Source organism: Myxocyprinus asiaticus, chromosome 2, assembly GCF_019703515.2.
Source record: "Myxocyprinus asiaticus isolate MX2 ecotype Aquarium Trade chromosome 2, UBuf_Myxa_2, whole genome shotgun sequence".
Lineage (NCBI taxonomy): Eukaryota > Metazoa > Chordata > Actinopteri > Cypriniformes > Catostomidae > Myxocyprinus > Myxocyprinus asiaticus.
In genome coordinates, this window is record NC_059345.1 from 40,419,121 (window position 1) to 40,446,785 (window position 27,665).

Sequence of the window (27,665 nt, forward strand, 5' to 3'; positions counted from 1 at the left end):
TTTTAAATCAGCAGTAAAACCTGACAACAATGGTATCATAAAGTGTGCTTCTTTAACTCAGATCACGCAAAAAAATAAAAATAATAAATAAATAAACGAAGTTTTTCAGACTGGTTCAGCTAAAGCGCATGCGTGTTCTCGAGTTGATTGACAGATGGTGTCTGTCTCTAAAAGGTGATTGGCTCTTTTACCTGTAAGGCGGGACTTCCTTTCTACATCCGTTGGCCGTACATTTTAACAGAAGTGGTCCGTCTCCGCTAAACTGTCTCTGTAGAGGCTTAGCGTTTCAAAGGCATTTCTCATTCGTAATACTTTCAGTGTAAAAGAACAACAGACAACACCACAAAGCTATTTGCAAGTGTTATGTTTAATAAAATACATTTATATATATATATATATATTTTAATCTCATGATTGAACAGTACCATTGCTTAAAAAGACCATTTAACTAGTGTAAAGAAATTACTGGCCCAAATAAAATACATTTATTTAATGTATATTAAATAAAATAATCATATAAATTTGATGAGTCATGGCACATGTCCGGTTAGTGTTCCTGCTGAAGTCAGAACTGGACAATCTTAAACTCTGTGAGGAGGGCGATGAGGAGGAAGACAATGTAGAAGATCAGGAGAAAAACACCATAGACTCGGCTCAGGTGGAAACACTGAAGAGGGACTAGTATGAAGGAGAAGACCAGAGAGAGACCCAGCGCTCCTGAAAGAACCCAGCATAGCGATCCCTCTGGCTCCAGCTTACCACAGAATACAATACAACAAAGATCGTCCTCCATCAGTTCACCCATCATACTGACTAAATTTACATTATTCTGACTCGGAAGACTTGTAACAATGTTCTCAGGATTGTATGCAGTAACCAGATATATGTATCTTATCTGAGAAAGCTGAAACCTTGTATGTAGAGCATGAGACTTACCATCACAATGTGATTATGATGGAACATCTGCAGCAGGCAGCCCAGACCCACACCAAACATCATGTCTGACATGGTTAAAGACATACAAAGATCTCTCTGTGGTAATGGGGCAATGGTTATTTACTTTGGGATATAAATTATTGCATATACTGCAAATAACTTAATATTAATAATACAGTCTATATACCTTTATACAGAGGTTAAAGGATACTAAAGATAATGCCTCCAAAACAAGCAGCGATGGCCATCCGTGGATAACCCTGATGGGCTAAAGTAATATCTGAAAAGCAATCTGTGAAAACACACACATACTTCTTTGATAAAAAATAAATAAATTATTATTATTATTATTGTCCAATTGGTGCATGATCCTTTCAACAAAGAAAATAATTTAAAAAAATAATAATAATATATATATATATATACACACAGTTGTGCTCAAAAGTTTGCATACCCTGGCAGAAATTTTGGCATTGATTTTGAAAATATGACTGATCATGCAAAAAAATGGTCTTTTATTTAAGGATAGTGATCATATGAAGCCATTTATCACATAGTTGTTTGGCTCCTTTTTAAATCATAATGGTAACAGAAATCACCCAAATGGCCCTGATCAAAAGTTTACATACCCTTGAATGTTTGGCCGTGTTACAGACACACAAGGTGACACACACAGGTTTAAATATCAATTAAAGGTTAATTTCCCACACCTGTGGCTTTTTATCATTGTATAAATAGTCAATGAGTTTGTTAGCTCTGACGTGGATGCACTGAGCAGGCTAGATACTGAGCCATGGGGAGCAGAAAAGAACTGTCAAAAGACCTGCGTAACAAGGTAATGGAACTTTATAAAGATAGAAAAGGATATAAAAAGATATCCAAAGCCTTGAAAATGCCAGTCAGTACTGTTCAATCACTTATTAAGAAGTGGAAAATTCAGGGATCTCTTGATACCAAGCCAAGGTCAGGTAGACCAAGAAAGATTTCAGCCACAACTGCCAGAAGAATTGTTCGGGATACAAAGAAAAACCCACAGGTAACCTCAGGAGAAATACAGGCTGCTCTGGAAAAAGAAGGTGTGGTTGTTTCAAGGAGCACAACACGACGATACTTGAACAAAAATGAGCTGCATGGTCGAGTTGCCAGAAAGAAGCCTTTACTGTGCCAATGCCACAAAAAAGCCTGGTAACAATATGCCTGACAACACCTTGACACGCCTTTGGAGTGACGAGACCAAACTAGAGCTTTATGGTCACAACCATAAGCACTATGTTTGGAGAGGGGTCAACAAGGCCTATAGTGAAAAGAATACCATCCCCACTGTGAAGCATGGTGGTGGCTCACTGATGTTTTGGGGGTGAGGGTGAGCTCTAAAGGCACGGGGAATCTTGTGAAAACTGATGGCAAGATGAATGCAGCATGTTATCAGAAAATACTGACAGACAGTTTGCATTCTTCTGCACAAAAGCTGCGCATGGGACGCTCTTGGACATTCCAGCATGACAATGACCCTAAGCACAAGGCCAAGTTGACCCCCCAGTGGTTACAGCAGAAAAAGGTGAAGGTTCTGGAGTGGCCATCACAGTTTCCTGACCTTAATATCATCGAGCCACTCTGGGGAGATCTCAAACGCATAGTTCATGCAAGGTGACCAAAGACTTTGCATGACCTGGAGGCATTTTGCCAAGACGAATGGGCAGCTATACCACCTGCAAGAATTTGGGGCCTCATAGACAACTATTACAAAAGACTGCACGCTGTCATTGATGCTAAAGGGGGCAATACACAGTATTAAGAACTAAGGGTATGCAGACTTTTGAACAGGGTTCATTTCATTTTTTTCTTTGTTGCCATGTTTTGTTTTATGATTGTGTCATTCTGTTATAACCTACAGTTGAATATGAATCCCATAAGAAATAAAAGAAATGTGTTTTGCCTGCTCACTCATGTTTTCTTTAAAAATGGTACATATATTATCAATTCTCCAAGGGTATTTATATATATATACTGTGTATATATATATATATATATATATATATATATATATATATATATATATATATATATATACTGTATATATATAAATTATAATATTCTAAAGAAAATGATCTTATGCTATTCAAATAAGGCTCAACAAATAATACATTCTAACTATTATAAAATGGCTTTGTTTTTCATTCAGGAGCTGCCCTATTGGCCAAGAAGAAATAATAATAATAGGAAGACTTTGTGCTGCATATGCTCATCTGTGAGTGAGAATATACCTCCGATGCTGTTGCCCCAGGCTAACAAGGTGAGGCCTAGTATAGTGTTGCTGAGACTGAGAACAACACCCAGCAGGTGCAGCACACTAACAATCTCTGATGCCACAGTGCTGATCCACAGAGCACTGACCACAAAACCCAACAGAGAAAACAGCTGCACACAAAAACAGAACAACAGTAGTGACTATCAAATTAAGTATACATTTTATGTAAATATTATATATATGAACTGCATGAGGCCCTTTTATGCTGTTGGCAGCACACATATTCTGACAAAAAAAAAAAAAAATTCAAAAGACTCATACAAAGTGATATGCAGGAGGACGCTCGTTTGTGGTAGTGAAGAAGACTAAGGCAGAGAGGAAGACTCCAATGCAGACTGTGAGCACCCAAACTGGAACTTCTCCCTGAATGAGGTACAAACCATCTAGAATGAAAGAGAAGGATCATTTGTTTCAAATTGGGTTGTAGATGGTTAACCAATTAATTATTGTCCAACAATTCACAATTTGTTCGACCAATACTATTGGTTAAAATAGTATTGTTTTATAATAAACCAATTATAATGAGAACTAAATTGTACACCAAATTGTGTCTGTACATTATTTTATTTGGTAATAAACATTAGGCCACAAATCCTGTCAATTTAGCTTGTACTGAACCCGGAACATTTCTTTAATGGCCGATCGGTGATCGGTTAAAAGTATGGCTGTCAATAGATTAAAAGATTTTAATCAAATTAATTACATAATGTGCCCATTAATTAAGCAAATTAATTGCAATTAATCGCATATAATAGAAAATTAGAAAATAATTATAAATACAACTATATGTAATAAATATTATAACACAGATCATTCAAACACATTACATAATTTAAATGCTGTATATTGTGGCTGCAGACAAAAAAAGCATTTAGACAATTCAAAAAGTGGCTTTAAGTAAAAATTTTGCTTATTTATTTCCATATCATTAAACATAACCCTATAATTGGTCTAAATCCATCTGCATTATTTTTAATTGCTGGTTTATATACTCATGCATCAGACGGACACTTTTGGAGCGTCTCACATTGGTTGCATCCCGTCTCACTAGTTTTCAGCATCTCTAGTCATAAGCTCGGTGTCTTGTTAAACATAGTTCTGTTGTGTTTGGTCCAGTTGTTTTTAAATGCAAGAGCGCGTCATCTCTAGAAGGCTTATCTGCCTGCTCTCTTTGGTTTGATGCGCGATGGGAGAAAGGTGCCTGACATCGTTCCTGGCAGGCTACTCAGCCTTAAGCCCAAAGTATTGTTCGGTCAGACATGAACGCTAGGCATCTGCGTACAGGACGTGTGACGCAAATTTCATCATCAGCAGAGTGCTCGAGCACTGAACGCGTGCAGCCCCATTTTTCAAACCGCGCATATACTTTTTTCTAACCGCGCACACTCTGAACGTGCAGTATGCGTCTGGAAATATTTGCACTAATCAGTGAGTCTACAAGGTGGCAAAACTCACATTTAAGCAGTCTCTCATAGCAGTTGTAGAGTGCATGTGCCAACAGACTCTGTTTGCACACAGTTAAATTAAGTATACGAATTAAGAAAGGCTAGCGTTTAACTGTACGCTAAGACGCTAAGCATTCGCAGACGCTAAGGGCCGAAACGTACTCTATGCAAGTACATGAACGCAGACGCATCTTGCAACGCAAGCACAATTTCACGCGTCGTTACGTTCTGAAATGTGTTGCAATTGATAACGTAACTATGCGCTGCATTCTCAACGTTGCCTCAAGGGGCATGTGGGATCGCAAATGTAAGTGTCACTATAAGATCAGGTGGTCTACTGTCTTTCATATAACGTCACATGAGAAACTAAAGTGATGCGCATTGTATTGGGCTTTCAAGGTATTTGATATCGTGATTCTGTGAGATTGTCTACACATGGCTGCATCCTGTTTGTCAACTTGAACAAGAGTGTATGTGAATAAAAATGTATTTCTCATGCAACTAAGACTATCACCTTTTGTCTGTGATGGCTCTAGGTGCCCCAGCCCCATTCTGTGAATTGGTGGCCATTGTTCATGATTCAGTCAATGTCTGAGTCAAATGTAAATGCATTGCCATAGGTGTGGACCCTTCCTTATTCCTATGAAAATGAAGCCGTCTGAGTGATACAGTTATGCTGATTGGATTAGGGCTGGAGAAACCTCAGTCTGTGGCGGGTTCAACTGCATTCTTTGTTTAAGGTTCACCTGAATACTTTATTATGACCTGGAAGGACTGCCCACTGAATGCCTATAAAATACAATGTATGCCTCCCTAAGTTAGACTTGATGACTGCAGCACTAGACAGCGTGTTCTGACATGTAGACTGATGCTCCTGATCTTCTACAATAAAGAATCCTGCTGAAGCTTTACCTGAGTCTCCTGGTCTTCTCTGAGAGTTTCCTACAGGCGCTATAGAGAGAGCAGTGTGAACTGTACACTTCTACGGTGAGTTTTCTCTTATAAGTCAGCTACTGTCATGGCGGAGCAACAGTTTGAAGATAATATTGCTGAGCAAGTAAGTTAAAGTCAATATATTTATAGCAACTTACCTGAATAATTACATATGCAGTTCAATGGCACAGATGTTTGAAGGTAGCTCTATCACCCCCTTGAGTACTGAGGTTTGTTCCCACCATGGTAACGCAAGGACGCACATTAAGCATGTTCAGCCGGACCATTTGTTGACAATGCGGTGGCCAAGCGCTTGCATCTGCGTTCTTGTACTTGCGCAGAGTATGTTTCGGCCTTAAGCATTCGCATCAAACCGAAATATACTTTGGGCTTTATATGGTTAGGATTAGGGATGGGGGTGCCAGGAACAATTCCAGGCACCTTTGTGCAATGGGTAGTTTTAAAAAGGCATGTTGTCTGTACAGCTGGATTTGCGCTTACTGCCCCCTTCTGTCAGATATTTGCAAATACATCAAGGTGGTACATAAAGGCTGAATTGTTTCTATAATAGGATCATTCCTTTTTATGGAATTTACGTACAAGTCGGACATGATTAATGATTCATTAATTTTAACGTGTTATTTTTCATATTATAAATCACATTAAATTAACGCATTAATTGACAGCCGTAGATAAAAGGATTTTCATCCTTAGTTTCAATCAAATGTATTTCACAGTAGTACACTGAACACGAAAACTTATTTGCATGGACATTTATCTTTCTATATATAAAAAGAATTTCAGGTCCTCTGACAGTTACCAGAACAGGCAACAGGGGCAAGTAAAGTCATGACAATTTGAGGGTTAACATAAGGTTAGAACTGCCCTACTCCTGTTTGCCTCATCAGAAAACAAGGGCTAAGTAAGCAAAGATGTTAACTCTACTTTTCAAATTGCTCTAAAGCACTATGAGATTGCTGTGAAACTGGTTTGTTTTCATGGTTTAAAGAAATGCAAGAAATGCACTCTCACAGGCTCCAGACTGGAAAGTGAGCACACACACTAGCGGCCCAGTGATTATGTGAAGACAGTTAAGAGGGCGTTTCCAGTTATGATCCTCCTTATCTGTGTCCACCACAGGAATTGTCAACAGCAACAGCACTTCTATAGGCACCTACACAGTCAGACAGACAGGAAGGAAAGGAGGGATCAAGACCATGAGAGATGACAACAATACCTTTGTGTCATTTCCACTATATTTCCTGTAAAAAAGCCCCAAACTAAAAATACACAGGCAAGGATGGAAGGTTCCTAGCATCCACCAATCAGAAGTGGAGTTACTTGCAATAGCCTTCTAACTCAGCCTTCCAATAAAATACTAAAAGTTTTAACCCTTTAAGCTCGGATGGGCCAGCAAGAAAAAAAAAATCATCAAAATATTATTAACTACAGTCTTGACCAACACAAAATAGGTATCGTTTGAAAGCTTAGAAGATCTTCTTTACAATACATGTAAGCATTATGACCAAAACTGAATGTGACGAGGAGGAGGATGGGCTGGGCTGTGAATGCGCACGGCCGGCCCCCAATCGGGCTAATCAGCCGAGGAGAGGGATAAGGCCGAGCCGGATGCGGCAGTTCATGGCCCGGCCCCGCCCTTCTCCTTGTCACACTGAACAAGTGCTTTGAGATATGGAGACAAATCAGAAGTGTTCCGTTATTATAATTTTTGATAATTATAATTTTGTACTGTACATATTATTGTAATCAGTAAAAACATCAAACTCATCATATAGTCATGTGTCATATGTCGTTGGAAAGTTCTCAGAGTACAATACATCCAGCCTATTTGTCTTACTCTCAGACAAAAATATAGCAAGTAATAGCCAAGTATATGTCTTTGACATTTATGTTTCATGTGAACAGGTGTTGCTCATATGCCATGTTTTTGCTTAAAACTTCACGAAAAATACACAGAACATAAAATATCACATAACATTATTTGGATTCTCTTTCAAACGAGTCCACACACAAGGTATTTGGATGCATAGATCAATAGGTAATCCACATGAAGCACAATGTTCACACAGCACATAATGTGCTATCTGGCTAAAAACACATTAGCTTTCCTGGATCAGATGACTTAATCGGAAATTATGTAGTGTCATGGAACACTAAACCAATCGGATTGGGTCCAGATCGGTGCAAAACGTCATCCATATTTGGGCAGAGAGACATGTGACTTAAATATGGTCGCCAGGAGATGGCGACAAGTACATGACACAGACTCAGTAATGACTCAGTTGGCTAAATTCATGTCTGCTTGCTATACAAATCTTTAGTCATTGTTGTGTTTTCATGTGTAATTAGTTTTTATGTACAATTATTACGTTTTATTTGTTTGGAGAGGCTTTTGGACACTAGGATAAATAATTTTTGTAATGCTATAACTTTTGATTGTATCAACACAAAATTTTAGTCAGTTACAGGTGACATGATTGGGAACAAAACAAAAGCAGTCACCTTATTTACAACCTGAGATACAGTATATAATGTTAAATCAGAAAAATAAAATAAAGAAGTTAATTTGTGGCTCAAGTTTGTGATTTTTCAGCAGTCTCAGAATTGATCATAATCTAAGTATATCATTAAAAAATTTGAAATGTTTTCTTTACAATGATACCAAACACTTGACCCTCCTTGTTTTGGTTTGTTTTTGTCAAGTTATGGCACATAATTTTGGGTATGCCACTGACACAGGAAATCTTTAAAAACACCCTCATTGCTTATAGGGTTAAATAAGAATATTTACACAGGTTTATGCTCTTCTTATCAGTGACATTGGACCCAATCTTTCAATTAAATTAATTCAAGTTTATTAAAATTACTGCAAGCCTCATTTATAGAGTGGAACAGCATAATCATGAAATCATGAAAGTGAATGTGCACATTTTCACCTTGATCACTTTGAGGAGTTTGCCACTCCAGTGCCATCTCCTCCAGTTCCGGCTGTCCACCGGGTTAATGGCATTCAGGAAGATTTGAGTGGTTGATTGAGTGTAAGGTAGCAAATGCTCATACTCTTCATCTAAAACATTTACATAACACACTTTTACACACAAATACACACAAACACAAATTAACCAAACACATTTAACATAAATGCAAAAATGATGCAGAGAAAAACACAAACTAGCAGCCTAAATTTAAGAAAGAAATAGAACATTCAGGAGTGACATTTCAAAGCCAGGGAAGCACACAGTCATAAACTTATGTACAAAATGTCCAGGCAGAGAACAACAATTTCACACCATGCAGATCTTCCTCAAAATTAAGTCTCAAAAGTTTATATCACTTTCACAATTACCCAAGCAGGTGCCAACACACACACACACACACACACACACACACACACACACACACACACACACACAAGTTGCAGATGATAGCAAAACTCCTATATTGCTGAAAGCCTGTGGAGTTCAAAACAATGTAAGATAAAACAACACACATGTATAATGAAATCAGTCACATAGTTTTCATTTGAGAGGAAGTGACCCACCGTGTGCTTGTCTGCTTCCACTCAGAGTTTCCCAATATGCATCAGAGTTTAGAATATCTTCTACAAGACAAAAAAACAAAAACAGCATTTATTCATCTCTGCCCACTGATCCAAGTCAAACAGCATTACCTCTACTTCACAAAAGCCTTTAAAGAGTAAGCATTTGGAGAGGACAGTCACAATACAGAATCTTGTGATTGTAATTGTTGTAAATGATTGTGTTTTTACATGTTGTTGATTTATGTATTTATGTAGTATCTTTTGTATTTTATAGATTTGTTTTTTGCCTTCATTGGCCAGGTCTCTCTTGTAAAAGACATTTAAACCTCAAATGGGACCAGCCTGGTTATAAAACAAAAATAAAAACACACTGATCTGTTAACAAAGGTTTCTGCATCAAGATGCACATGAGATTTTAACATTACTCTTCATTTAGGAATTGCAATCAAATTTTAAGAGTAAAAAAGTTTTTGGTGTGTGAATGTATTTTTGGTTCTGAAAAAGACTGCAGTTTCCTCACCATGTGCTCTATCTGAGCTCTGTATTGAGCTATTCAGCTGATGCTTCTGATGACTGTAAACATATGCACTCACAACCACAGTCAAAACGTATACAATATACAGCCCCAGATACCCTGCAGAAAAGAGTAAAAGAAGAGGGGGAGAGAGAGAAACATGTTAGACAACTTAGCTACTTCTTACCCAAAAAATTTATGAATAAGTCAAACTTGATTCTGTAAAGTATAACTGTAAAGGTTGCAGAAATTGGGATGAAAAGAATGAATGAATGAAAAGAGCATGTATAAAATCTAATCCAATCAGATTACATAAAAAAAAGAAAAGAAAAAGAAAACGGTTATCGGACCCACTGCTTCTCCCAAGGTAATGTGGCCTTTATAGAGGATAGTGAAGGTCCAAAACACAGCAGCCATATAGAATATGACATCACGAAGAAATGGACGGGACGCCACAGTAAAAGGTTTAACTAGAGCAATGCTCCCAGCAACAACTGTTGTCACAAAGATCCCCGCACCTAGAAAGAAATATACACATTAGGAAACAAATCCAAATTCATGTAGAGCAACAAATTATTTTTATTCAATGTTAATGAAAATACGTCAATGTGTGGCAAATATGACACTGAAAAATACAATAAATAAATTGTATAAATAAATAAATAAAACATTAATATATAGATTATTTTATTTATGTCTATTGAAGTGGATTAATCTTTAAGAGGTACACAAAGTACCACACAAAACTTAAGGCTAAAGTGTGCAAACGGTATTGCTAAAAAAAAAAAAGTTTCTAACACCCCCTCCCAATCTCCTATTTCTAAAACAAACAGATAGTCCTGCCCCAGATTAGGGCCATCGGTTAAGACAATGGCCTCGTTTACATGGACACCAGAAAGCTTAAAGGGATAGTTCACCCAAAAATGAAAATTCTCTCATCATTTACTCACCCTCATGCCATCCCAGATGTATATGACTTTCTTTCTTCTGCAGAACACATTTGAAGAAAAATAGAAAAATATCTCAGCTCAGTTGGTCCTTATAATGCAAGTGCATAGTAACATGATTTTTGATGCTCCAAAAAGCACAGACAAACAGCATTACTGTCATCCCTACGACTCCAGTGGTTAAATGAATGTCTTATAAAGCGATACGATCGCTTTTGTTGCGGAAATGATCAATATTTAAGTACTTTTTGACTATAAATCATCACGTCCGGTAAGCAGCAGTATGTGTGTTCACGAGAGGGCTGAGGTCACAAGGTCTTTCCAGCAATGGCATGGCAACGTTCCATTCGTTGCAGCAGATGCTCTCTACCTCTGTTGGCATTGCCTGGCATTTCTTACATGTGCACCACCACGTCTTCTGAGCTCTCTGAGGTTTGTTGGTCCAGCCTCCTCCATCTACCTGTGCTCCTGGTCAGAGTACTCAGGTTCAAATAAATATGGCTGTGCAAAAACTTGTATCTCCTCTTCTCTTTGTTTAAATTTGCTTCAGTTTGTTTACGCCGTTCGGTCTGTATAGCGTTCCTCCTACTCAGTTGTAAACAGCACTGGTCTTCCGGGTGTGTCGCGTATGCGTCACTTCTCACGTGAACATTCCAACGGCAATACGTCACACGTGAACGCGCATGCTGCTGCTTAATGGAATCAATTATTTATAGTTAAAAAGTATTTAAATATTGATATTTTTCACACCAAAAGCAATCGCATCCCTTTATAAGACATTCATTTACCCACTGGAGTTGTATGGATGACATTAATGCTGATTGTCTGTGCTTTTTGGAGCATCAAAAATCATGTTACCATCCACAACCATTATAAGGACCTACTGAGCTGAGATATTTTTCTATTCTATTTTTTTTTTTGCTCAATTGTGTTCTGCTGAAGAAAGGACATCATATATTTTTAGGTGAATTATCCCTTTATGATTCGAAATCAGCATATGCGTTTACATGCACTGTGTTATAGTCTCTCTTTACTCCCGTATACATGTGGCTCGGCCAGTAAGCAGCTTTCTCTACAACAACGTAATTTCCTTGCGACGCTTGACCAAACAACAAGCATGGCAAGACTTGGCCATTTTATTCTCTGTTGCTTCACTTTATTCCCAGATATTCCAGAGTTGTTGCTGTGTTTGTTTTCTTAACATTCCATAGTGACCTGCAGCAGAATTGTGCTGCAATAGTAGAGTTTGCCTCTTATATCAAACTCTGGGATTCCTCCAAAGTAAAAGCACGTATATATGTGGAAGTGAGGGACAGTAGTCAATATTTTACATTTGTTTGTATAAAAGTGTATATTTTATAGCATATGTGCTTTTCCATTTACACACTGTACTGCCAGACATGTTGAATTATTTCTGCTGTATTGACTTGCTGATATGATGTATGGCAGCATTCTCATTTACATGACAATTCAGAATGACGTATTCTGCAAAAACCCTGGAATAAACTGTTTTCTTAAGTGCATGTAAACGTGGTCAATGTTGTTATGCTGCCGGCCCCACTAGTTGCACAGAAATGACACACTTCACCTTTAAATAATAATTTCCAGGATGTCTGTGTGTATAAGGTAGGAAGGTTTGGTGTGTGTTTAACAGCAGTTACAAGTGCTGTCCACTCACCAAACAGTGCTCCAATGGCAAGGCCAGCTGTTTGAGGGTGAGAGAAAGCAGCCATGGCACTAAACACATCTGGAGCCCCATTCCCAAAAGCCAGGAATGTCACACCCTGTTCCACTCCAATGTTAAAGAAAACAACATTAAAAAACATGACAAACACAGAAATTTTTGGAGCACCAATTGGTTTCTTTCTGAACCAAAACAGAAGAGGATTTGATTGAACAATCTCAATGAAAGCCATAAAAAAAAAAAACAAATTAAAAAAAATACACACACACCCTCTAAACCAGTGGTTCTCAACTGGTGGGGTCACGACCCAAAAATGGGCTGCAGGGGACAAAAAAAAAAAGATAAATACAAATGATAAACTGCGACTAACCATCTACAGTAATTGTGCATAGTTAGGATGGCAAAAATAAACAGGCTTATCAACTTTTAAAGGAGAGGAGAAAATGCTTTCAATACCTTTTACTGTTTTACTGTCAAAGGCTGCGAGTACAATCAAAGTCTATGGCATTTTGCTGCAAATTCATGCGTCACTTCCTAGAAGCCAGCCAAATTAAGCAGATTCCACCATGGACAGGCTGTGCAACATGTCGCCATCCCTGAAAACTATGAACAAAACTACAAGAGGTAAAAGAAAATGCGAGCAGACTACATTAAATAAGGGTTTGCTTGCAAACATGGTTTGTGCTGACCACTATGTGTTTCGTGCAGTGAAATTTTGACTGCCTACTGAATGTAGTTCATGGTTATATTATTACATTTCAATTTGATTTTAAGATCATTTTTTGATTACAAAAGGTTGGGTCACCAATTTATATTCAATGTAAAATCTGAGTCCTAAAGCAAAACCCTTTGAAAACCACTGCTCTAAAAGACACACACACACCACTACATCTCAGTCATGCACACACTACTTCTCAAGCATACTTGGCAAGCAAAATATAAGATTTTTTTTTTAGAGCCACTACTTCCACAGGTTACATATTGCAACACACACCACTACATGCTACATAGAGCCGAAGCCAACATTAATGGCATATGACCTGCTAACAGTCTATTATTTTGATATGTCATTTGGTTGTCACAGTGCTGTGGTTGATAAGGACTTAAGGACCTCAGCAAAATTAACACAAATGAAAAGGATAAGCTGCTGCAGCATAAATGCTATCATGTCACGTTTCACTCATTTAAAGGATACGGCCACGTTATGAGTCAGTCTTAGTGTGGAGGAAATGGCTGAGAGGTTTGGGCAGAAACTACAAAACACAAAAATTGTAGTACATTACAACGCATGTCACAGAACATACTCAACACACCTTTTTTATACTCATACTAAAGCTCAAAATACACATCATACATGTATGTTCTTTTACAGCTAGGCATTTAAATAAACTTTCCAACTTAATGACTAACTGACTGGCTTCTTCAAAAAGCAAAACCTTTCAAAGATAAAGGAATCTGAAAAATCACCAAATTAATGAAATACATTGTCACATGAGTAAGTAGGGAAGTCAGTCATGTCATCCATAGTAAATATCAACACAATGCCCATAAAGACAGGGTCATGGTTGAAGAGTCAACTCTCCTGATATTGCTATGAGGTCACATGAAGGAATAGAGACTCTTACATAATGTTTTGATAGTGCCAAAGAGCCAGTGTTTACATATTAAGCTGGGATATGCTTAATAAGAGTTTTAACATTGAAAAAAAAAAAAAAAAAAAATCACACATCAGCTAGAAAAGTGCAAAAATGATTGTTAAGGACATTACAGACTGCAGGGACCAAATGTAAACCTGTAACAACATTCAATGTATAATGGAGTCGGAATGCAATGTAAACCTAGGAACACACCATCCCATATTCCCTTTAAAAGTGAAAAAGTGAAACTCACTGTCATCTCAAACAGGCAGAAGACTGGAAAGATATTAAAAGTAACAACTGTAAGATTACAGCCACACACAGCACCTGACTTTCACCTGATTCAGCCACATTGAATGACCACAGATCAATGATTACACAACAAGCAGTGTAGTGTGTTGGTAAATATGAATGATCTGGTGGTCCTCAGAAGCAGTGACCACCAAAGAGCTGCATGTGCAGGCAGATTACCTATAATAACCCTTAAAACATTCAATCACTAAAACTCACAAGTCTGATGCAATCAGCCCAAGAACAAGGAACAGCACAAACAGCCAGAGAACCTGATGGGGGAAAAAAGACAGAGAGTGGGAGGGGAGGAAACAGAAATAACAAAAAGAGAAAATGAATTATAATTGGTACTAGCATTAGAATTAAAAAGGATATGTAAACAAAATTTTGCCCCTCTCCATGGAAAAACAAAACAAAACAGACACGCTAAATTATTGGGTATGTGCTGAACTGTTTAAAAAGTTAAAGGGACAGTTCACTGAATGAAAATGTAAAATTCTGTCATTATTTACCTAGCCTCATGTTGTTCCTAACCTGAATGGCTTTCTTTCGTGGAACACAAAAGTATAAACTTTGAAGAATACTGGTCAATTCCATACAATTACAGTTAAATGGTGACTGGAGCAAAAGCACTTTAAAGCATTATAAAAGTAGTCCATACGATATGTGCTACGACATGTCTTGTGTCTTCCGAATTCATGCAATAGCTTTGCGTGAGGAACAGACAAAGTCATTATTCACTGATAATGTTTACCTCTAGTGAGCCGTTAACTTGGAAACAGTTGCAAACGAATCATCAAGTTAGTGAGTTATACTGAAGAATCAGATCAGTCCCATTTTTAAAGGCTTTTAAAGACAGTCATTCAGACTGTTTTTTTTTTGTTTGTTTGTTTTTTTTACCAGATCACATGATTTATTGAAAAGACTAAAAAAAAGATTAATTGCTACTTCTCTAATGAACTCTTATGAACACACCAAGGAGAGCAAGGGTGAGATTTTCAGTCTAAACACTTACATTTTGGCTGGTTTCTCACAAAAAGCTATCCTATGTCTTCAGAACACTTGTGATACAGTACACCAGTCATATTTTATGGTTCATTTTGAAGCCTGACAACTCCAGTCTCCATTAATTGTAAATGCAAGAAGAAGAAAAAAACGTTTAGTACATTCTCCGCAATGTTTTGCTTTGTGCTCAATGGAAGAAAGAAAGTGCATGAGGATGAGTAAATAAAGAATAGAATTAAACATTTAAATTCTCTCATCATTTACTCACCCTCATGCCATTCCACATGTGTATAACTTTATTTTGCTGAACACAAACGAAGATTTTTGGAAGAATATTTCAGCTCTGTAGGTCCATACAATGCAAGTGAATGGTGACCAAAAGTTTGAAGCTCCAAAAAGCACACAAAGGCAGCATAAAAGTAATCCATCAAACTCCAGTGGTTTAATCCATATATTCTGAAACGATATGATAGGTGTGGGTGAGAACAGACCAACATATAACTCCTTTTTAACTATAAATCTTGACATCAGCAGTCTCTTTGACGATCATGATTTCAAGCTCAAATACACTTCCTAGCACCATCTAGCATTCTTTGCATGTGTCAAGCACTAGAAAGTGTAATGACTGCAAGATGGTGAGATGTACAGTGAAAAAAGTCAAATGGATTGCTTCAGAAGACATGGATTAAAACAATGGAGTCGTATGGATTACTTTTATGCTGCCTTTATGTGCTTTTTGGAGCTTCAATGTTCTGGTCACCATTCACTTGCATTGTATGGATATACAGAGCTGAAATATTCTTCCAAAAATATTTGTTTGTGTCCTGCAGAATAAAGAAAGTCATACACATCTGTGATGGCAAGAAGGTGAGTAAATGATGAGAGAGTTCTCATTTTTGGGTGAACTATCCCTTTAAACTGTGAGCTTGGTTATTGAACTATTTGTGCCCTTACACAGAGTGTGATGATTAGGTGCAGTAGATGAGGTGAGAACAGGCAAAAGGTGACCCATGGATAATTGATAAATCCTTCATCTGAAGCACAATCCGGTGTGTTCTTCACAAACTCACATCTCTGACTAGAAGACAGGTTCATCACGACGTCACACTGCAACAAAGATCAACACATGCAATTGTGCAACATTGTCAATTCAATGGTAAAGTATCATAAATGAGGTCTACATCCATCTCATACTGAATAAACTTAAGTGTCTGTATGATAGGACAGGTGATCTAAACATGCGTTATCTTTATTTTAATTTATTATGCTTTAAATTATGATCATATCTTTTGTCAAGCACACCTCATCCCCATTGCGGTCCACTGCATCCCCAGCAAGACTATCTGAACTACAGACATTTCCAAGATCCATGCGCTGAGTGTTTGACTCATAAGCAAGAGAGTAAACCGATTGCTGGCAGCTGGCATGATCCCATCGCAGAGCAAGGGTGCAAAACAACATTAAGAGCACAGTAGGCATTTGTAGCTAGATACCGTTCCAACATTGCTTTTGCAAAGTCTTTATTTGTGTGTACACGCGAGGCTGCTGGATTCAGCTACTTCTTAACAGCATATTATAGTAGCGTTGGGAATTCTGAGTCTCTGTTGTCCTCCAGTGTGATAGTCTCCATATATTTAGATGCTGTGAATCAGAATGTTTGGTTTGACCTAAAATAACGTAATAACATTGACGGTGACATAGGAGAATTTCAGTGCCAATAAAATGGGAAGTGTAATGTACTGTGTCGTTACAGCACTTCCTACAAAAACAGGGTCACGATCTGAAGTTTGCTGTCTCTTATCTGTCCTTCGCTTAAAGAGACATTTCACTATTTATATATATACATACATACATATATATATATATATATATATATATATATATATATATATATATATATATATATATACTTAAATGTTGCTTTCTTTTGCAGTTTAAAGTTAGGTAACTACTAGAACTGTAGGTCAATGTTGATGGCATTTTTTAAGATTGCTGCATGTGGGATCAGGGGCACCGGTAGGGGCCCCCTGATCACTCCGGTGCCCCTATCTTCTTGCAACCCGTACAATATATATACTTTTTCATTAAAATGTATTGAACATAATCATGTTTGTGCATTCAATAAGAGAGACTAAAAACAACTTTGAGTTTGAAAACTTCATTAAAATAACTTTTAAAAGCATTTAATTGAAATAACTATACAATAAATGAACATACAGTATATCAAACATATTATGTTTGATTGTGTCATTTTAGTGAGTTGGGACTGTGTTTCTAATGGAAATATTTGATTTTCTCTGGGGTCAGCTCTTTGTATCTAAGGGCTTTGTGGTGAAGGGTTTGTGTATCACTATTTTTTAGGTGGGCGTGGAATTGAATGGCTCTTTTTTCATTTTAATTATTAGTGAGTACAGTCCTAATTCTGCTCTGCATGCATTATTAGGTTTTTTCGTTGTACTCAGTATATTTTTTGCAGAATTCTGCCTGCAGGGTGTCTATTGGGTGTTTGTCCCATTTGGTGAACTCTTGGTTTGTGAGTGGGCCCCAGACTTCACATCCATAGAGTGCCATGGGTTCTATAACCGACTGAATTATTTTTAGCCAGATTCTGATAGGGATGTCAGTTTTGATATTGTTCTTAATAGCATTAAAAGATTTTCGTGCCTTGTCTCTCAGGTCGATCACAGCCTTGTTGAAGTTTCCTGTGTTGCTGATATTTATTCCAAGGTATGTGTAGTTCTGAGTGTGTTCTAAGGTCATGTTGTCTAATTTGAAGTTATGGTGTTGCTCTTGGTGACTAGGTCTTTTTCGGAATATCATTATTTTTGTTTTTTTGGGGCTAACTGACAGGACCCATGTTTTGCAGACATTGTGCAGTAGGTCTAGATGCTGCTGTAGACCCTCTTTTGTGGGCGACAGCAGCATTAGATCATCTGCAAACAGAAGGCATCTCTCTCACTCTCTCTCTCTCTCTGTCTCACCCACACATTCGCACACACATAGACACTCAGGGACAACACACAGAGCATTAATGTTAACGCATCCCCGTGACAGATTAGCAACTGAAAAGCTCTATACAGTAATGCCGATGCTACCTCCCTGCTGCTGAGAAGTGTATAGTCAGGGCCGTAGCAAGGAATTCTGGGACCCCTGTGTGTATATTGCTCTGGGCCACTTTCATATGAAAATATACAGTTTAAAATTTGTTTTGGACCCCCCTGGACCTGTGGGACCCTTGAATCATTACCACCTTTCACCCCATTAGCTACGGCCCTGTGCATAGTTAATCTAACAGCTTCGCAATTTGACGCAATGTTACAGCTGATGAGAGTTGCGACAGACGCAAGTAAACACGCCCACACTCTCTCTCTCTCTCTCTCTCTCTCTCTCTCTCTCTCTCTCTCTCTCTCTCTCTCTCACACACACACACACACACACACACAAACAAACACACACACACACACATAATACCTTGTAAGTGCTTGAAAGCAGCGCATGCCTCTGTTACAAGTTCTAAAGTGACGCTTTCAAACTTGCAATGAAGGCTTGGGCTGTATCAAAGCAAAACGCTGAATCTGTGGTGGAAGAAAGTAGTTCTACTCACAAAACTGTTTTAGTGATGAAATCCTGAAAATGTCTTGAGGTGTGATAACCGTGGTATAATGATAATATATAAATAATATATATATTTATATACCATATAAATAATATAAAAATAATGCACATTATTTTTCAATAATTCAACAGTCTGTTGTCAATTATACCTTACTTACAAGTTCCTTTATGTATAGGATTACAGCTTCAACCATTTCTTTCATCCCCACTCCTCATTTGCTTTTCTTTTCATTTCTCCTCCTTTCTCCCCAGCTTGATCCTGTCTTTACTTCAGAGCACCTTACTCTCTCCCTGTGTTTCCCTCTGTCCTTGTTGGATGGAAATTGTGATGCATGAAGCATAAGAGAGACAAAGTTGTTTTGCAGTGCAGGTAAATGATTTCAGTATCTGATTTCAGTTCATTATTCTGCACTGTGAGTATTCTGGTTTACACAGTGACTGATTCTGAAATTGTGTATTTGCTTTCTTTGTTTCTGTTTTGTGTGTGTGTGTGTGTGTGTGTGTGTGTGTGTTTGTGAGTGCACAATGTAATAAGTACCACATTTCACAGTTAAACAAATATGTGCTATATGATATTGTGTAGAAAAGTTCCTTAAAACATGGAAACACATGCATAGGTAGGGATATTGGTGGGGTTACTTCTATAGCTTTTATTCTTCTGGACTAGTCATTTTGTTTTGTTTTTTTTTTTGCAAACTAGAGCTGTAAAATATCAAATGAACTATTACATGTGTTTCTTTCTCAGTGACAGATCGTTAATGCTGTAATGGTATGTAAGTTAGGTGAGTGTAGGTCATTGTTGCGGCTACATAAGAGCTTTCACTGAAATCTGACAGAAGATACACACGTTTGTTATTCTGTCTGGGCTGTGAATGTTTTGTTTATTACAAAATATGCCAGTGGACCTCAGGATCCTGGGAACGATTGCCAAGGTTTCTTTGATGAAGATGTTTTTAAAATGACACTGTAGCATTTTCATAACATTACTGCTGGTATTTTTTTTTTGGAGACATGAACTTAGCATAAACGTCCATATTTGGTCAGAAATTAGATTTTTGCTCTGGATATGTGATGCTACTGATGCTTGAGCTTGTCAAATTAATTAATACAGAGTTAATACATACTTTGCAACATTTACTTAGTTTGTGCAGAGGAGTCAGTGTGAAAATGTGTTCATTTGTAAAATTGGTTGACATCATGTCTTGACTATTTCAGGATTGTTCATGCAAGGGTTGGACTGGCAGCACCAATTGGGGCGTCAAAATGAGATCATTCACAAAGACACAGCTAACATCACAACCACCTCGCACACACTCGTACACATATGTTCACATGCATACATATACACATGTGTCGATGACAGCTCTGACACTCTTCCCTTTCCCTCTTGGAATTAGAAGACTGTTAGGACACAAAGTCTCTATAGCACATGGAAAATGTGTGCTAAATGAAAGGTTAGTAAGGCTGTATGGATACAGTTTCTTCTGAGGATGACTAGTATATTTTTGGCTCGTGCTGAGGATTTTATGCAATTGCTGCAGTTCAGTGGTGTTTAAAATACGTTGCTTATGGATGGAAGGAGCAGAATAGTAGCATGTGGAGCTGCAAGACAAGACTGAGACATAGCATACATGACAAATACTACAGATATTTAGGGAAATGTGCTCTCTTTTGTTCTGTATGACTGCTCCAAACACTCTACTCTCAGTTGATATTCAGTGTTGTATCTGTGGTTCCAGTGTTGACAACTATTTTTTGTACAATATTTGTACAATCTGTTTTCATTGTTGTATACTGCCAATTATGTACCATACACTTGAAAATGAATTATATTGAATGTATTTCACAAATTTAGCTATGTGGATCTGTATCAACCCTGCACATTTTTGTTTTTATCAGAGATTCATATTGCACCAAACATCCTTTTTTATCAATGATTCATACAATATCTGAATCTGTCAAATCACATTGATATTCCATGTCTTCAAATCCATGGGCTTATTTTAAGGCAAAAGATTTGACATCTAGTCATTGTTGACTAACCCAACATCCTTACCATCAAAACCTTTCTGACTGGTGATTTTGATCCACTAATAACGATTGTTTTAGCAGGTGTGTGTACTGTGTGTTTGAGTATTTCTCTGTTGTTGTGATTTATGCTTTTTGGAGTGCAATAACTTGTTTAGGATAGAGAGTAAAGTAAATATGTAATTAAGAATAATAACTGGAAAGCAAAGGTTATTTATGTGTGTAAAACTGGGAGGGGTACGGTTGACTTTCAGCAGCTTGAAGGCTCATTGGTCTGCGCTACACCAATTCCATAAAGAGTTAAAGAGTTTTGCTGAGCCATCACAGAATGCTATCAAAACCCTCTTTCAGTACGGAGGCCGCCTGCAGTTCCTGGTCTATTCTGTTGCCCAGATTTTCTTAAAGGTGAGATGATGTCTGTTACATTACTTTCTCAACTCTATTATAAATGGTGTACTTTTTGGATGAGTTTTGAGGACAGTGTGGATGATTTTTATGACATTTTTGTATATGTGGTGTATGCAAACTGAATACATGTGTTTTTGAGGACTATATGGAAGTGTTTTATGAGAACTGAGTTAGTAGAGAAATGTTTTCAGTCATTAGTAAGGTAAATTTGCTCACCAGATGTTTGTCCAAATGTTTAATATTATTTAATATTCAATGTATATTTATATATAATTTAATATTCTTCTTTCTCCTATTTTATTGTGTATTTTATTGTTTTTTTACTTCTATTTCTACTCATATATATATATATATATATATATATAATTTTATTGTAAACTGTGGGCAGAAAAGTCGTACCAAGAATTTCACTACATGTCGTACTGTGTATGGTTATGTATGTGACCAATAAAACTTGAAACTGAAATATTAAGAGATAGATCTGTTAGTGCATTTTTAAGTATTTATTTACAATTTTCAGTATAAAATACCCTAAGTGTATGTTTTATGACTAAGCGAGGTGTTGCTGCAAGTGTTGGGGTAAGTAGTCTTTATCATGTTGCTTTTATCCAATGTGAGTAACAGTCACATGGTGTTACAGTATGTGCCTTGCTCAGTGACACAGTGGTGATGGCTCATGAATAGTAAGAAATAGAGATTTTAATTAAGAGTTGTGAATTCCTGCAAAATATCAAGATAATGTCAAGATAACATAATATGGGTGGCTTGGCAGAGTTGAGGGAACACCATGTGCTAACATTTCAATAACCCTGAAATCTGAGGCCTCAGTCAGTCCATCACTCAGCTTATCACTACAGCAACAGTCTAGTTTTAGATCTTGAGGAATTCTGGACATATGGATTTTGAGAGTGAGAAATATTTGATCAGTGTATTGCTTTGAGAATATTGATTATACTGAAAGAAAAATGTAGAATGACTGATTGATCTATTGCCTGATGAAGTTTCTGATTAATGTCTCCCGCTCTTTGCTCGGGATACACCATTTTGGATAATTTTACACATAAAGATTAGCTTTCTATTTCACTCACATTTATGTCACACACAGCTAAATAATATAGGCAACACATACCTATGGATACACATGTATGTACAGCAGCTGTCTGTATCATATGGGCAGTTGATATCCTTTTCTACTGTGCTTGCAAGACAGCAGTGTATTAATATTCCTTTCTAAATTCCTGACCCAAAGTATTAAATTTTATAAATGATTCAGCCTGAACCACTTAACATGCATAAACCATCTTTTTTGGTTTTAGTAATTGTTTTATTTTTTTATTTATTTTGTTGAAAATGTAAGATTGAAGTTTGAAAATCTCCCATTTACTTACATTGATAAAATGTTCAGCATTCAAAATGTAATCAACAATGAAGACACTATTGTAATATTTACATAGTGAACTGAGATTGTGGCATTTTCTTGCATATATTTATTTACACTGCAGACAGCACAAATCCAGAATTTAATTTACACACAACCATATCCTAAAACCTAAGTTAATTTAAAATGTTAACACTATATTCTTTTGTGGCCTTGCAAGCATTGTTAGCTATTCTGAATGTAGTTTTTTCTCCAACAAGGCTTAGAGCAGATTGTATTAACTCATTAGTTATAAGTAATAAGCAAAAACAGCTGGTTGATATTCTTGTATGTGATTGGTGGGGTGTCCTCTGTGCTATGAATGAGTGTGTAATTGAGTGTGGAGGATTGGCTGTGAGTGAGATATTGAGTAAATGTTTTATAGCTATAGTTTACAGTGTTTATGTTGTTAATGTTGATAGTAGTACTCAGTGGCTGTAACTGAATATGGGGTGTTATCCGTGATAAATGCAGCAGAGAGGAGTTTTGGTTTCTGCAACAAGAGGGCAGCACTGTGACTATAGAATATTTTTTTCTTTTTTTTTTTTTTTTTGCTGGAGCATTTATTGCTTTTGACTGAAATGATTCTACTTCACTGAAATCCAGCCCCTTCTTCAAGACTTCCTGTTGCCATCAGTCTAACATACTGGAGTTGACCTTCACCAAAGAACCACATGTGTAGCTGAATAGATTTGTCATCTGATCAATGTGTGACATGAAACAATGTTAAAGAAAAATCAGATAAATGTCAGTCTAGTGTAGAGTTGGCCAACTCTGATTGATTAGCTGTATCTCTATCATTTCTATAGGGAAGTCTCTCCTCGTTCTCTACATTTCCTGTAACAGAACACAACAGAAAGTCTGTCACCATGTCTGAGTAAGTCTGTAAACTCATCTTCAACTGGAAACCTTACAAGTCAAACACAAATAGTCATAAACACACATATCTAAACCTAAACTATTGAAATATGTTGTCTTTCTCCTAATATCATGGCAGAAAAAAGATGACCTCAAGCCGCCGGCACAATCTCAAGGTAAACAGAAGCATTTAAGTCTGTTCAGTTTGTCAACTCTACAGGTTTGTGAGTTTTTGGTTGCATTTGTCACATGTTTATTGTTTGTTGTAGAGTTTGGTGCTGGCTATAGCTAAGGACCTGTTGGAAGCTGAGGAAAAGCAGTCAGCGGAGGACAGAGTTCAATATATGGAGGAGAAATGCCCTGCTCTCTCTCTGCCTGGCTCTATGCAAGAACTACAGGTACACAGCAATGATAACACACACACATACCCATGATATATGCTAAACTATTTGAACTGACAGTAGCCCCAGAAAGTATTTGGACACTTACTGTAAGCCTCAATTAAATGTATTTCAGTCATGACAACTCTCTGAAAGATTTAGCATGTTAATGTGGGTGTGACATTTTGATAGGACTAGATCTGCCACACTGCTGCTGCAGAGCAAGTATGGAGACTTGCTACTGTTAGAAAATTACCAATCAAAGGACCAATCAGCTTACACCAATCGAGCCAATTGGCTTAACATGTTACATGTGAGCAAGCCGATTGGCTAATAGATAAGTCAAATAGCGCCACATAGAGTTGCATGGCTGCACTTTGGTCGTGAATGTAATTGCATAGATAAGAACAAAATAGCAAAGCAAGTAGCGCCTGCAAAAAATGCTGCTAGACATTTTCTTAAAACTTACTTCATTTTCTGAGCCATTGAGCTAATTACTTTTAACCAGCTGGTGTGAAGGTGATTTTTGGTGGATGAAGTCAGTTTCCCTTAAGTTTACACAGGTTTCCTAGCAGAGTAACCACAAGTGTAGTTCATCACATTAACTTTGGACAGTGTTTGACAACCAGAAAGTGGCTTATTGTCCAAATAATTTTTGGGACCACTGTATATTATGACAGTATTCAATTTGTTTTTCCATTTTTTTCCCCTATTCTGATAAATGCAGATACCAGGAAGTGTTAGAGAGAGAGAGAGAGAGAGAGAGAAAACATACAGTATATACATTGTGTTTTGCTGATGAAAGGTTTCTCCTCTGTGTTCAGGATTTTTGCAAACAGCTCCATCAGAAGATCGATGTGGTGGATGAGGAGAGATATGACATGGCTGCCAAAGTGGCTAAGAGTGACAAAGAGGTTTGTTATCAAGGGTTTTTGTTCTCTCATTTCTCTTCTCATTTAGTGGGTTTGACGGCTTGATTTTCAGCAAACGGCATTGTGTGTTTCTGTAGATTGAGGATCTAAAGATGAAGGTTCAGGACCTGAAAGGTAAATTCAAGAAACCAGCTCTGAAGAAAGTACGCATGTCTGCTGATGCCATGCTACAGGCTCTGCTGGGCTCCAAACACAAGGTGTCCATGGACCTGAGAGCCAACCTCAAACAAGTCAAGAAAGAGGTCAAGGAGGAGGTGAGTGCACTACTGCAGTAAAAAAAAAAGCACACATATACTGTAATATTTTGCCACACAAAAACAAACAGGGAGAGGATATTCCACTCTCATAGCTTAAATTCCAAGACTGAAGACCTCACCTGCCGAACACAGGCGCACACCGTTTGGATATATGCAGTCCATCCGGAAAGTATTCACAGCGCTTCACTTTTTCCACATTTTGTTATGTTACAGCCTTATTCCAAAATGGATTAAATTCATTATTTCCCTCAAAATTCTACAAACAATACCCCATAAAGACAACGTGAAAGAAGTTTGTTTGAAATCTTTGAAAATTTATTAAAAAAAAAAAAACGAAAAAAAAAAAAAATCACATGTACAAAAGTATTCACAGCCTTTGCCATGACACTCAAAATTGAGCTCAGGTGCATCCTGTTTCCACTGATCATCCTTGAGATGTTTCTACAACTTGATTGGAGTCCACCTGTGGTAAATTCAGTTGATTGGACATGATTTAGAAAGGCACACACCTGTCTATATAAGGTCCCACAGTTAACAGTGCATGTCAGAGCACAAACCAAGCCATGAAGTCCAAGGAATTGTCTGTAGACCTCCGAGACAGGATTGTATCGAGGCACAGATCTGGGGAAGGGTACAGAAAAATTTCTGCAGCATTGAAGGTCCCAATGAGCACAGTGGCCTCCATCATCCGTAAATGGAAGAAGTTTGGAACCACCAGGACTCTTCCTAGAGCTGGCCGCCTGGCCAAACTGAGCAATCGGGGGAGAAGGGCCTTAGTCAGGGAGGTGACCAAGAACCCGATGGTCACTCTGACAGAGCTCCAGTGTTTCTCTGTGGAGAGAGGAGAACCTTCACCAATCAGGCCTGTATGGTAGAGTGGCCAGACGGAAGCCACTCCTCAGTAAAAGGCACATGACAGCCCACCTGGAGTTTGCCAAAAGGCACCTAAAGGACTCTCAGACCATGAGAAACAAAATTCTCTGGTCTGATGAAACAAAGATTTAACTCTTTGGCATGAATGGCAAGCGTCATGTCTGGAGGAAACCAGGCACCGCTCATCACCTGGCCAATACCATCCCTACAGTGAAGCATGATGTGCTGTGGGGATGTTTTTCAGCGGCAGGAACTGGGAGTCTAGTCAGGATCGAGGGAAAGATGAATGCAGCAATGTACAGAGACATCCTTGATGAAAACCTGCTCCAGAGCGCTCTGGACCTCAGACTGGGGCGAAGGTTCATCTTCCAACAGTACAATGACCCTAAGCACACAGCCAAGATAACAAAGGAGTGGCTCCGGGACAACTCTGTGAATGTCCTGGAGTTTCCCAGCCAGAGCCCAGACTTGAACCCAATTGAACATCTCTGGAGAGATCTGAAAATGGCTGTGCACCAACGCTCCCCATCCAACCTGATGGAGCTTAAGAGGTCCTGCAAAGAAGAATGGGAGAAACTGCCCAAAAATAGGTGTGCCAAGCTTGTAGCATCATACTCAAAAAGACTTGAGGCTGTAATTGGTGCCCATGGTGCTTCAACAAAGTATTGAGCAAAGGCTGTGAATACTTATGTACATGTCATTTTTTATTTTTAATAAATTTGCAAAGATTTCAAACAAACTTCTTTCACGTTGTCATTATGGGGTATTGTTTGTAGAATTTTGAGGAAAATAATGAATTTAATTCATTTTGGAATAAGGCTGTAACATAACAAAATGTGGAAAAAGTGAAGCGCTGTGAATACTTTCCGGATGCACTGTATAGGGGAGATATATGGCTAGCTGTCACACATAGAAGTTGTCACAAGGGTTTTATCTGAGTAATGATGAGATTCGGAGTCAGCAGTCCAATTATACATGTGTTATTTCTTTAGCAGAGGTTTTGTATGTTGGTTTCAAACATAGAGATTAAAATACTCTTAAATTAGAATAATCTTTGTGAATTTTATACTTGTTGAATTTTAAAATGTAAAAATAGGTGTTGGGTAAACAAGTCAATCAAACCACACTGGTGTACATTCAGGCAAGGGTCAACTACATAATAAAGGCAGATTTTAACCGAAAGTTTGAACGTCTGAATGTTCTCAAGACATGTATTTTTCATTAATTATTTTTGTCAAAAATCTGAGTGTCAAAAATTAGCTCCCAGGGCAGTACAGTGGTAGTGTAGCACCCTCTCTAATGTCAAAATATTAATGTCTTCAATTCATGTGTGGCTTGTTTTAGGATAAGGAAGCTGTGGGCGACTGGCGTAAGAACATTGAGGATAAGGCTGGCATGGGTGGCAGGAAGAAGATGTTTGAATCTGAGGCTTAAACAGCAGCCATTTCAGTTTTGGAATTGTTGTTTTCTGATGGACTTTCTGTTGCTGCCGCACGTTTTGCTGTCAAAAGGTGCTTCTGCATTCAAACTAAACATTCACCAAGACAAAAGTAACTAAACTTATCATAAAACTCATTCATACACAACATGAAGGACTCATGGACTCACCATTGCAAATAAACGTTGTATAAGAAA

At 37.7% G+C, this 27,665-nt stretch overlaps 2 protein-coding genes across 4 annotated transcripts; one reads left to right on the forward strand and one right to left on the reverse strand.

The window, feature by feature from the left end:
• Nucleotides 1-415: 415 nt before the first annotated feature.
• On the reverse strand, nt 416-19,208 carry slc8b1 (solute carrier family 8 member B1). 2 transcript variants are annotated; one of them, XM_051649653.1, is made up of 15 exons: nt 19,036-19,208; nt 16,217-16,369; nt 14,477-14,529; nt 13,525-13,582; nt 12,324-12,429; nt 10,049-10,216; nt 9,705-9,818; nt 9,185-9,244; nt 8,580-8,710; nt 6,655-6,796; nt 3,506-3,627; nt 3,201-3,354; nt 1,148-1,228; nt 937-1,001; nt 416-754 (listed from the first exon to the last, which is right to left on the reverse strand). In XM_051649653.1, the coding sequence occupies exons 1-15, from the start codon at nt 19,078-19,080 to the stop codon at nt 566-568; spliced, it is 1,641 nt and encodes a 546-aa protein (XP_051505613.1). In that variant the 5' UTR covers nt 19,081-19,208; the 3' UTR covers nt 416-565. The 2 variants fall into 2 exon arrangements, with proteins under 2 accessions (XP_051505613.1, XP_051505604.1); XM_051649644.1 differs by lacking the exon at nt 19,036-19,208 and adding an exon at nt 16,565-16,951.
• Nucleotides 19,195-27,665, forward strand: LOC127412930 (troponin I, fast skeletal muscle-like). 2 transcript variants are annotated; one of them, XM_051649671.1, is made up of 8 exons: nt 19,195-19,247; nt 21,160-21,310; nt 23,540-23,607; nt 23,728-23,764; nt 23,858-23,986; nt 24,793-24,882; nt 24,978-25,154; nt 27,375-27,665. In XM_051649671.1, the coding sequence occupies exons 1-8, from the start codon at nt 19,210-19,212 to the stop codon at nt 27,462-27,464; spliced, it is 780 nt and encodes a 259-aa protein (XP_051505631.1). In that variant the 5' UTR covers nt 19,195-19,209; the 3' UTR covers nt 27,465-27,665. The 2 variants fall into 2 exon arrangements, with proteins under 2 accessions (XP_051505631.1, XP_051505622.1); XM_051649662.1 differs by lacking the exon at nt 19,195-19,247 and adding an exon at nt 20,227-20,331 and having other exon boundaries at nt 21,163-21,310.